At 49.4% G+C, this 11,604-nt stretch overlaps 1 protein-coding gene across 1 annotated transcript in view; it reads left to right on the plus strand.

Annotated features, from left to right (window-relative positions):
- Map3k14 (mitogen-activated protein kinase kinase kinase 14) overlaps positions 1–11,604 on the plus strand; it is a 34,710-nt gene that overhangs the window by 17,516 nt on the left and 5,590 nt on the right. The window contains exons 7-12 of the mRNA XM_005369075.2: positions 5,700–5,829; positions 6,006–6,137; positions 6,600–6,704; positions 9,339–9,502; positions 9,856–10,006; positions 11,193–11,525. Coding sequence (XP_005369132.1) covers positions 5,700–5,829; positions 6,006–6,137; positions 6,600–6,704; positions 9,339–9,502; positions 9,856–10,006; positions 11,193–11,525 — 1,015 coding nt within the window. The remainder of the gene's footprint in view (positions 1–5,699; positions 5,830–6,005; positions 6,138–6,599; positions 6,705–9,338; positions 9,503–9,855; positions 10,007–11,192; positions 11,526–11,604) is intronic.

Raw genomic sequence — 11,604 nt, forward strand, 5'->3', positions numbered from 1 at the left:
GCCTAACCTCTTTAGCCACAGGTCCCCTCCCCAGTCTACCAGAGAAGGCTCAGCTGTCCCTTCCGAGGGGCAGTGGGAGGTGGGGGAGAGTGGGAAGTGTCCTAGAGATGGATGCCCAGCGCTGGGAGCTTAGTCACCAGCTTCTCAGCTGTCCCTCTGCTGCGGTCCTCAGTCCCAGGCAACAAGGTAAACAACCTTAATACATTCCTCTTGTCCTGTGTCCAGGGCAGTTGTCAAAGCCCCAGGCAGAAGGCCTGGACTTCCCAGGGCTCTAGCTGTCCACAGTCAGAGCTCCTACCTCCTTCGTCCAGCTCGCGGTGGGGCAAACAGCCCATCCTTTCTCTCGGAGGAGAGGCTTAGGGCTTGCAGTTTGTCCTGTACAGTGTTCAGTTCTAAGAGCACATGAGGGCTAAGTCTCCTGAACCGGGAAATATAGATCATATTGGGGCATTTGCCTAGCAAGTATGAGGCCCTGAGTTCAAATTCCGATACTACATACAAAAAAGTTCCCAGAGTTCCCTGGCAAAGGCATGGTAAGTAGGGACAGGAGACATGGTCTGGGAATCTGAGGTCAGGCCCATGTCCCCTTTAGTGCTCCTGGGAAGGATCCTGGACACGAGAGGTTACATAATACCAGCAACCCCTTGGTCTTCCTTCTGGAACATCCATGAGCTTGGGTCGTATGCTTATTGGCCACAGGTCTAGCCCTTAATGTGAAATTTTGTTTTGTTTTTAATCTTTTATGTTTTTTTAATTAATCATTTTTATGACCTATTTCTGTGTATGTTCGAGGGCACGTATGTCATGGGGTAGATGTGGAGGTCAGAGAACAACCTGGAATAGTCAGTTCTCTCCTTCCACCGTGTAGACTGAACTTGGGGTTGGCAGGAAGCAAGCACCTTACCTGCGGAGCCATCTTTCCAGCCCCCCTTTCATCTCTAACGGAGAACAAGTACAGCCTCTCCATAATTGAAGTGACGCCAAGCAAAGTTTCCCTGCTCCCCACTCCTGTCCTCAAAAGTGCCATCTGTCATTGTCCTTTTAGACTATGTAGAAACTCGGCTGTTTCTCTTATGAAAATGAGGTCCAGTCCTAGAGGTTGCCCCACCACCACCACCACTACACCCTAGGCAGGGTTTCTCCTTGCTTCACATAGAACGGTCGGGCTTTTTAAGCAACCAGTATATAAGTTCTCCCTGCCAGAGGATGGACTTACAGGATCCTTAAATCCTTGGGACTTGACCCAGAATGTATTAGCAGCATGGGCACAGTTTGATAGCAAAGGGACTGTGTCATTCAGCAGATTCTCAGAGGACAATTGCCATCTGCCCTCAACAGGGTGAGGAACTGTTTGTCTTAAGACATCTGGCCCAAGCACAGGATTCTGGGAGCCTCCCTTTGGCTCCATCACCGAACTGGAATAGTGCGGCACTGGCCAAGTCAAACCAGCTGTCGTGGAGCACCTGCTCTGTGCCAGATGCTGTGCAGAGACTGGGGACAGAGCTGTGGATCCAAAGGAACTGGTGTTTTGAAGCTTTATTTGTGAGTGTGCCCCAGCGCGCGCGCGCGCGCGTGTGTGTGTGTGTGTGTGTGTGTGTGTCAGTGCTCTCCTTTCAGTTTAAGGCAGCATGCACTGTATGTAGGGTGTGTGTATGTGTGTGGTATTGGTGTGTATATATGTGTGTTATGTGGTGTGTATATTGTGTGTGTATGTAGTGGGGGGATGTATGTATTGTGGTATGTGTATGTATATGTGTGGTATGGGTGTGTGCTGTGGTGTGTGTGTTGTCAGTATTGAATCAGGGTCTCACACTTGCTAGCCAAGTGCATTCCAGTAAGCTCTGTTCCCAGCCTCCCCAGCTTCCTTCACACTGTGCAAATGCTGGGATCACAGGTGTGCAATGCCACCTGGCTTTCTGTGTGGCTTCAGAGATCAGATCCAGATCCTCAGGCTCGCTCTGCTGGCACTGTCACCTGCTAAGCCATCTTCCTGGCCAAAGCTAGAGTTTGTAGCACACCCAGGCTCTTACATGGTATACTGTTGAAGCAGCGTCAGCCGTGAGCCCTTATCTAGGAGCGGCGATCGAAGGGGCTGTCTGGAAGAGGATGAGGAAATGGGACTCCTGGTTTCTTAGGCATCTTTGTGTCCCATCCTGAGTTTATATAAACTTTCCCATAATTTATATTCCTGAGATCTTCAGAACTGTAGAGTTCCTTGCACCCCCTTTTATTGACAGAAAAACAGATTTAGTTTGCTAAAGAAAATGAGTTTCAAAGAGGAAAAAGCCACCAGGCACAGTTGCCCAGGGACTGAAGTGCAGGGAAGGACGTTTGCACTTGGCAGTACATCAGTGCTGTCTGCAGGCCTCCCTGGAGATGCTGCTTCCGAATATATGTAAATATGGCCAGGTGTCAAGGCTGAGCCTGGAAAATTCTTGCAGCGATGCAGCAGCTGGCAGCTCTCGGGTCAGGCCTCCCCAACCACAGTCTCGGTTGTGGTACTCCTGTTCTCAGTGCCTGAGCTCTTTGTGCTGACATCAGATTCCCCATCAGTGAAATGGGAGTGACCATCTACCCCTCTGTGGACTATGGTATAAAAACAGTGCTGAGCAGTGCCTGGCATAGGTTAGTGGACTTTAAACGTTAGTTCCAACTCAGAGCCCAGCACAGCCCAGCACTGTCTTTGAGCAGGAGGATGCTGAAAGAGTCAAGAGCTGGTTTCTGGTTTCTGGCCATGAGGGCAAGGGGCCTTCCCCACCAGACTTCATGGGATGACTGCCCTTTTACCTTGCTTCTTCAGTCTCACCCAGACTGCAAAATCACTTTTTTTTCTTTTTTTGAGATTTCCCATCCCACCAACCTTGGTCTGTATTGGGACTGATTCAGCATTGCTGGGATCCTAGAGCAATGATTCTTAACCTGTGGTTCGTGGCCCTTTGGGGGCTTGAATGACCCTTGCACAGGGGTCACCTAAGACCATCTGCATATCAGATATTTACATTGTAATTCATGACAGTAGCAAAATTAGTTATTAGGTAGCAATGAAAATAATTCTGTGGTTAGGAGTCAGCACAGCATGAGGAGCTGTACTAAGCGGGAGTCACAGCATTAGGAAGGTTGAGAACCACTGCTCTAAAGAGTGAGTTAGGATCACCCACCAGCCTGCTTAAACATCCTGGGCCTCTTAGTCAGGTCTTCATGGTACCCAGGCCTCTTCTTCAGTCCTATTCTTGGAGGTACATGAGATTTGACATGTGCCACTTTGTGGTGTTTATTTGGTGTGTTTACATTCATTAAATGGTCAGGTATATCCTAAAACTTATGATCCATTGAAAAACAAGTTATATAAGTTGGAAAAAATTATGGGTTTTTTTTTTGGGAGGGGGGGTTGTCGAGACTCAGTACCCAAGTTGACCTAAACCTTAACTACATAGGTAAGACTGGCCTCAAACTTGTGAGCCTCCCTCTGAGTTACCTTTGGTGCAGTGAGTGGGCCTTCATGAGCACTCTACAGTTTCTCAAACATCAGAATCAGAGTGGAGTCCCACCTTTCCGGCCTTCCATCGTCCCCTAAAGTTATGTTACAAGTGCCAAAGGCCTAGCTTTGTGAGGACTTAACAGTGGTCGGTGTGGGACGTGAGCCATCTCAAACAAGGAGCCCCACAGGCACTGGGCATTCCCATTTCCTCCGATGCAGAATCCTAAGGTACCTTTCTAGGCTCTCTGGGGAGCCCTAGGAAGCTTCACATTTTAGGAGTGATTAGCGGAGGGACATTGCAATTGGAAATCATAGGTGAATCGGTTTCAGTCAAGTTCATCAGCCTGTTAGAGGAAACACGGATCAAAAGTCAAAGTTCATGTGGGCTGAATGATACTATAAGTAACCAGAAGAGAGACATTTTCCATTGATAGGCAGAAGTCCAAAAAACCCCACATGGGCAGAGCTCCTGTTTGCCCATGTCAGCAAGTCTGGAAACATAAGCTGGGCCGGACTAGTCTGTTACTGCTGTCGCCCCCTGGCGGTGCCGTTACAGAGGTCCCACAGCAGCCAGCAAGTTCAGGACAGGACTTTGTCAGCTCTTTGAATTGGCAAGAGGAAGTGGGAAGCCAGCTCTGCCCGAGAGTCCCTGTCACCAAGCATGGATGATCAGAGTGGGCAACCCCCATCCCTCTGAATCCTCACACTACCCTGGAGCAGGCAGCCGTGTCCCCACCTTTTTACGAATGGCCTAAACAGAATCTAAGCACAAGATGCTGTATCCATGGCCTAATGCTTCCTGCCATGCCAAACTGTCGGTCCCCACAGATAGGAGTGGGTGACTGCAGACTTCCACATCGCAGTAGGAGGGGCGCTATCCACCCCTTCCCCAGAAGCCTTCTGTGTACTCAGATGCTAGGGAAATTGCTACAGAATAAACGGTAATATAGGTACAGGCCTGTCTACGTGGATAGTTTAGTCCTTCAGGAAACCACTGGGGCTAGGGAGATAGTTCAGTGGCTGACGTACATCATGAGGACTGGAGTTCAGATCCCCAGAACCCACATAAAAGCCAGGCAGGCATGGTGAGCACCTGTACTCCCAGAACTCGGAGGCAGAGATAGGAGTTCCCTAGACACTAGGCAGAATTAGCGCACTCTAGGTCCAGCAGAGACTTTACCTCAGTAAAGTAGAAGACGATGGAGATAGACACCAATGTCAGGCCTCACAGACATGCATACACCATACACACATGGGGAAAAGAAAAGCAGGTAGTTATAATAAAATTGCTACAAGGGGAACCGGAGAGATGGCTCAGCAGTTAGGAGCACTGGCTGCTCTTCCAGAGGATCTGAGCGTGGTTCCCAGCACCCACATGGCAGCTCACAACCTCCTGTAACCCCAGTTCCAGGGGACCTGGCATCCTCTTCTGCTTCCCTCAGGCTCCTGTATGCATGTAGAACAGATACATGCACACGAGCACACACACATAAAATTACAATTTTTTAAAAAACAAAATTACTACAAGGGATGCCGAGGATCAAGGGTGATGGTTCTCAACCTTCCTAACGCTGCAAGCCTTTAATACATACAGTTCATGTTGTGCTGACCCCCAACCGTAAAATCATTTTCATTGCTGCTTCATAACTTTAATTTTGCTACTGTTATGAATCGTAATGTAAATATCTGATATGCAGATGGTCTTAGGAGACCTCTGTGAAAGGGTCACTCAGCCCCAAGGGGTCGCGACCCACAACTTGAGAACCACTTTCCAGCAGCTCCTCACAGAATCCAGCGTAGTGCCGTGTCCTTATTATCCTAGCACTCGGTCTACTGAGGCAGGATTGCAAGTTCAAGCCAACCTAGGATGCATAATGAGGCCCTGTCAGGGCCAGAGGGTGGGGGGGGGGGTGAAGATTAACTTCCTGGCCTAGAGATTTTCCAGACCATTGAGCTTGGGGGAAAGAATGTGTTTGTCAGATTGAGGGTGAACAGCATTCCAGGAACCTGGAAGAAGTGTGACTCTTTTTGATAGTAGGCACTGTGGAACTGGAGTCTCACACCAAGGGGTTATACATGGCACACAGCTTAGACCCTGAGGGCCTGGCAGGCCTCCTTGGTCCTGCTTGGCCTGGACGTCACTTCTGGGAGCAGCACCAACAGGATGTAGACCCCAGCCTGCCCCCCTCACCCTGACTCCAAGTCCTCTGGGTTCTTTCAGGTTCGACTTGAGGTGTTTCGGGCAGAGGAGCTAACGGCCTGTGCTGGACTGACATCACCCAGAATTGTACCTCTCTATGGAGCTGTGAGAGACGGCCCTTGGGTCAACATCTTCATGGAACTGCTAGAAGGTAAGGAGACCGGTCCTGTTTTTTTTCTCTCAAAATTCAAGACCAAGAGTTAACCCCAACTTTGCCCTTGGTCTCTAGTCAGTCCGCACGTACCTCCTAGCCCACTTCGCTCTTGCCCTTGGCTTGCATGGAAGCCTGGGAAAACCCCATATGAAGACTGGCTGTTCATTTCTTAGGTGGTTCGCTAGGCCAGCTCATAAAGCAGAAGGGCTGTCTGCCGGAAGACCGGGCACTCTACTACTTGGGCCAGGCCCTGGAAGGGCTGGAATACCTCCATATACGAAGGATCCTTCATGGCGATGTCAAAGGTAAGGCCTTGGTCACCAAAGTCCTGGTCCCAACTGGCTCTTCCTCATGCCTTTCTGCCTGACTTCCTCCAAGCTATGGGCCTGAGCCAGCCAGCAGGGCTGTGCATAGTCGGGAGGGAATGACATCCTCCGGGGCCACTGTAGTCTCCATGGTTGTTCACAGAAAACAGAAGACTAAATTCCTGCCTTCTGATGACCTCGGGGGGAGGGCAAGGTGCCAAAGAGACCACTCTCTGGGGGAGTGGTGGTGCCTGTTGCAGTAGGCCCACTTCATGACAGCCCCACCCCAACCCCTGCTTTCCGTGACTAACTAGACTAATGGGAAGCAGCAGCTGCCATGGAGGTCTGGCCAGACAGCTGCCTGACAAGCGGCCAGGTCAAGCCAGGCCAGGGCGGGCTGGGGCCTGGAGCCTGCAGTGACTCACCTGTCCCCTTCTCCCTTTCCCTGGGTGCTGCCTGCAGCTGACAATGTGCTCCTATCCAGTGACGGGAGCCGAGCTGCCCTCTGCGACTTTGGCCACGCTTTGTGCTTACAACCTGACGGCCTCGGAAAGTCCTTGCTCACGGGTAAGGCCCCGTTCTCTACCTCATGATCTCAATAGCCAGTGGCCATCACTCAATATTAGTCTTACGCCCCTGTGCTTTCCCTGTGGGGATAAACGCTGTGACCACATTATGGCCCTACATAGAATTCACCCCACAACCACCCTAGGTTATTACAGGGTTCTGGTTGTGCATAAATACAGTAATAGGTATCAGATGTTCTTGACTGTGTGACCTTACACAGCAAGGCCCAAAAGGCCAAAGACCCTGTTGTAAGTCCAGGCTTTGTGGTCCTGGCTGGCCTAGAACTCATGTAGTCTGCATGTGTCTGTCAGCGATATGATTTCTTCCTTCTGGCTCTGTAAAACTCCACTGTGCATATCACCACATGCTTGTCCATCCATCTGTTGACAGGTATGTAGGCTGGTCCCATGTCTTGGCTAGTTCCGAATATTGTGAACAGTTCGGTGTCTCGCACCCTGCTCCCTAGCTGTAAAAACAATCCCTGCCCATTGGAAAATACTCACTATAACAAAAAAAAAAAAGGAAGCATTCCTACCTATTCGTCTTCCCCAAAGAGAAAACCATAATTTACACAATTCCATACATTTTTTTCATGCTTCCTTAAAGCCATTTTAATTCAATTCTGTAACCTGTTTTCTCCACTTAAAAGTATTAAATATAAGGTTCACTTTTAAAAAAAAACTACTTTTTTTGGTTTTTTAATGTGTGTGTATGCAAATGTATATGCAGGTGTCCTTGAAGGCCAGAAGAGGGCATCGGCTCCCCTGGAGCTGGAATTCTAGGTGTTGTGAGCCTCCTGATGTGGGTGCTGGAAACAGAACTTGGTCCTCTGGAAGAGCAACCAGAGCTCCTTGCTGAGCCGTCTCTCTAGCCCCCAAATGGTTCTGTTTTGACCAAAGGGAAAATAAGCTATTAGAAGTCTGAGCATCCCTCTCCAAAACTACTCTGAAGCTGCAGCTTCTGGGGTGTCTGTCAGACTCGGGCACACTGGCAGTGTGGAGGAGGCCTACAGCCCACCACATTGTCATACACAGACTTGGGGCCCATCTCCAAAACTGCCAGCCCATTGTATATTGGAAACATTGTTAGATTTTAAAAAAATGAAAACCAGAATGCTTCTGCCCTCTTGTTTTGGATAATGACACTTAAAGCCTGTGTCCAGCACAGGCAGTGCAATGCTAAAAGCTGTGTGGGTGATTCTATTGGTCTAAACTAAACATCTCTCTTAAAATGACATTAGCAGTTCTTTCGATAATTCATTGCAAAAATAATATCCTTTCTCCTGTTATTTTTTAAGAATATTGAGCAAAAATGTCGACTTTAAAGCACCAGTATATAAACACTGTTAGGCCAAGCGGTGGTGGCGCACGCGTTTAACCCCAGAACTCAAGAGGCAGAGGCAGAGGCAGAGGCAGGCAGAGCTCGAAGTTCAAAGTCAGCCTGCTCTACAAAATGAGTTCCATGGCTACATAGTGAGATCCTATCTAAAATAATAAATAATAATAATAATAACAATGTTAGTCAAGCCTGTAATCCCAGCTACTTGGGAGGCTGAGACAGGAGAATTACAAGTTCAAGTCCAGTTTTAGCAACTTAGTGAGATCCCATCACAAAATAGTGAAAAGAAGGCAGGCTATTGCTCAGTGGTAAAATGCTTGCCAGACATGCATAAGGCCCTGGATTCAATCTCAAAAACTGGAAGGAGCCGGGCAGTGGTGGTGCATGCCTTTAATCCCAGCACTAGGGAGGCAGAGGCAGGCAGATCTCTATGAGTTCAAGGCCAGCCTGGTGTACAAGAGCTAGCTCCAGGACAGACTCCAAAGCTACAGAGAAACCCTGTCTCAAAAAAAAGAAAATTGGAAGGAAAAAATGTTGACGTCCCACTTAATTATATATGTTGACTGTTATTTGCCTGTTTAATAACCATATGCTTTTGTGCATATGAATTTCCTGGGTTTCATATGGAGCGGGTTGGAGTTTTGTTTATTTAGCATGTTTGTTTTATTTTGTGGTTTTTATTTATTTTATGTATCTGTTATTGATGTGGCATTCCTAAACCATTACTCATATGAAAATAATGCAGCCAAGGTAAACATAAGTGGCTCGTGCCTATAATCCTAACACTTGGGAGGCTGAAGTAGAAGGGTTCCTGTGAGTTCAAAACTAGCCAGGGCTATAGACTGAGATTTTGTTTCAAAAAAAAAATAGCCAGGCATAGTGGGGCTTTAATCCCAGCACTTGGGAGGCAGAGGCAGGCAGATGTCTGTGAGTTCAAGGCCAGCCTGGTCTACATAGCAAATTCCAGGACTACATAAAGGCACCATGCTTCAAAACAAACAAAGAGCAAAACCATGATCCAGTGAGCTGGCTCAGCAGGTAAAGATTCGTACTGCAAGTTTGGTGACCTGAGTTTGGTCCCCAGAGCCTAAGTAAGGATGGATGAACAGACCAACTCCACAGAGTTATTCTCTGACCTCCACAGGTATGTCATGGCTCATATGCGTGTGCACACATCCACACAATAAGAATGTAATTACTTTTAACGTAAAGTACGTCACCTGGGGACCCAAGAATTAAGTATTGTGGGCACTGCACTCATACGTAACGATTCTGTCTCTGGCGCTGCTTTCTCAGGGGACTACATTCCTGGTACAGAGACACACATGGCCCCAGAAGTGGTGATGGGGAAGCCCTGCGATGCCAAGGTGGACATCTGGAGCAGCTGTTGCATGATGCTGCACATGCTCAATGGTCGCCACCCCTGGACTCAGTACTTCCGAGGCCCACTCTGTCTCAAGGTTAGTAATAGCCCCAGAGCATCTGTGAGAGGTGACCAGGCCACAGGCCTGTGAGGTTTGTTCTTTCATGGCAGATGGGAGTAATGGCAAGGGTCTTCTGCCTGTCCACTGGGCTACTTCACCAGCCTCCTTTAGACTAGGCCTGGGAGACATGGTGTCTTGTTGCCAGGCTCTGTCCTGCCCTATTTGGATCCATATTTCCCTTTCTAAAGAGACTCTCTCCACTAACTGTGCCTCAGCCCTCTCCCTTCTTGGAGTAGATCCCCAGACTAGCATAGAATTGCGGAGAGTAACAAACAAGGCTGCTAGCCAGAATAGGGAAACAGGTCTTGATGTTGTGTTTTGGTCTCTAGATTGCCAGCGAGCCTCCACCTCTGAGGGAGATTCCGCCTTCCTGTGCACCCCTCACAGCCCAGGCCATCCAAGAGGGGCTGAAGAAAGAGCCTGTCGACCGAGCGTCTGCCGTGGAGCTTCGGGGGAAGGTGGGCCAGGCATTACAGCAAGGTAAGAGCCTTGTTGGCCTGAGCTGACAGCAAGCCACGAGCAGAGGGAAGGTCAGAGCTGGAAATGGTCAAAACTGAGAGCCTCGGTTTCTCATCTTCCCTCCAGTGCTGGGAAGATTGAGGCAGTAAGTTAGGGCCGATACCAGACTTGAGAGATGGAGGAGACGGGCCTGTGACATGGACTCAGAATGCAAATTAAAACCACACCCATAGTCACTCAACTATAAAGGACCAGAAAGTTGCTAGCACCAAGTGCTGGGGGACTGTGGGGCAGCCAGACTCCTGGGCACTGGAGGGCATAGACAGGAGGCTACAGCCATGCTGGAGGGAACCTGTTAGCACTCAGGCAGACCTTCATACACCCGGGACCAACCCTCCGCTCCTGGTGCGCTGCAGCCCTGATGTTAGAGGGAGATGAGCGTGATTAAGAGTCCCTCACGGGAGAGTGGAGAGGCGGGTGAATGGGGAATGGAACATCGCCCAGCACTTACAACCACTCAGTACTCACAGAGTATCAGGAAAGCTCTGAGAGCTGCAGGCAGTGAGTGCTAAGGGAAGAGGAGAACCCCTAAGAGGGGCCTGGCACACAAGAGCACTATTGCAAGTTAAAAATCAATAATGAAAGCAACACACATTTTAAACTGGGCGTGATGACTCATGCTAGGAATCCCAGCACCTAGGAGGCAGAGGCGAAGAGGATTGCTGGACTTTGAGACCTGAGCTATAGAGTGAGACTTTAAAAAAAAAACCATACAATAAAAATAAATAAAAAGGGACCTGCTAAATGTGACGGCAACACCTTTGTTCCCAGCACAGCCTGGGCTACTGAGGAAGGCCCTGTCTCAGATGGGGAGGAGGGAGGTCAAGTATGGAGCATAACAGAATGTAGTCCAGCAGATGGGAAGGAAACCAGCAGTAGCTGAAGGAATAAAGGGTGGGACTGGAAAGATGGCTCCGCAGTTAAGTGTACATACTGCTCTTCCAGAAGACCTGAGTTCAGTTCCCAGTACCACCTGTGACTGCAACTGATGCCCTCTTCTGGCCTTTTGTGGGCACTGCATGCACATAACCAACACATACATACACACATAGTTTTATTCTTTTTCATTGATGGGCCATCCTTGCCCGGGCTGGTGTCTGCATCCCTGCACGTTTCCCACTCACCTCGGATGCCTTCTGTCTTACAGTGGGAGGTCTGAAAAGCCCTTGGAAAGGGGAATATAAGGAACCAAGACCTCCACCTCCAGACCAAGCCACCTGTCACCAGACCCTACACACCCCACCGAGGGAGAGCCCACCAGCCAAGGCCAGCACAGACGGGGCCTCTGAGCCTCGGCCTCCTCTGCCTCCAGAACCACCAGAACAGAGCAGAGCTCCAGCCCTGAACCTCAGCAAGGAGGAGTCTGGCACATGGGAACCCTTGCCTCTGTCCTCCCTGGACCCAGCCCCTGCCAAGGGCTCCAGCTTCCCAGACCGGAGGGCAACCTTCCCAGAGCAGGAGCTGCAACAGCTGGAGATGGGTAATAACACTTGGCTGTGGCTGTGCATGGGTGTGCTCACGTGGGATCACACACACACACAACAGCTGGAGATGGGTAA

This window comes from Microtus ochrogaster, unplaced genomic scaffold, assembly GCF_000317375.1.
Source record: "Microtus ochrogaster isolate Prairie Vole_2 unplaced genomic scaffold, MicOch1.0 UNK44, whole genome shotgun sequence".
NCBI classification, from domain to species: Eukaryota; Metazoa; Chordata; class Mammalia; order Rodentia; family Cricetidae; genus Microtus; species Microtus ochrogaster.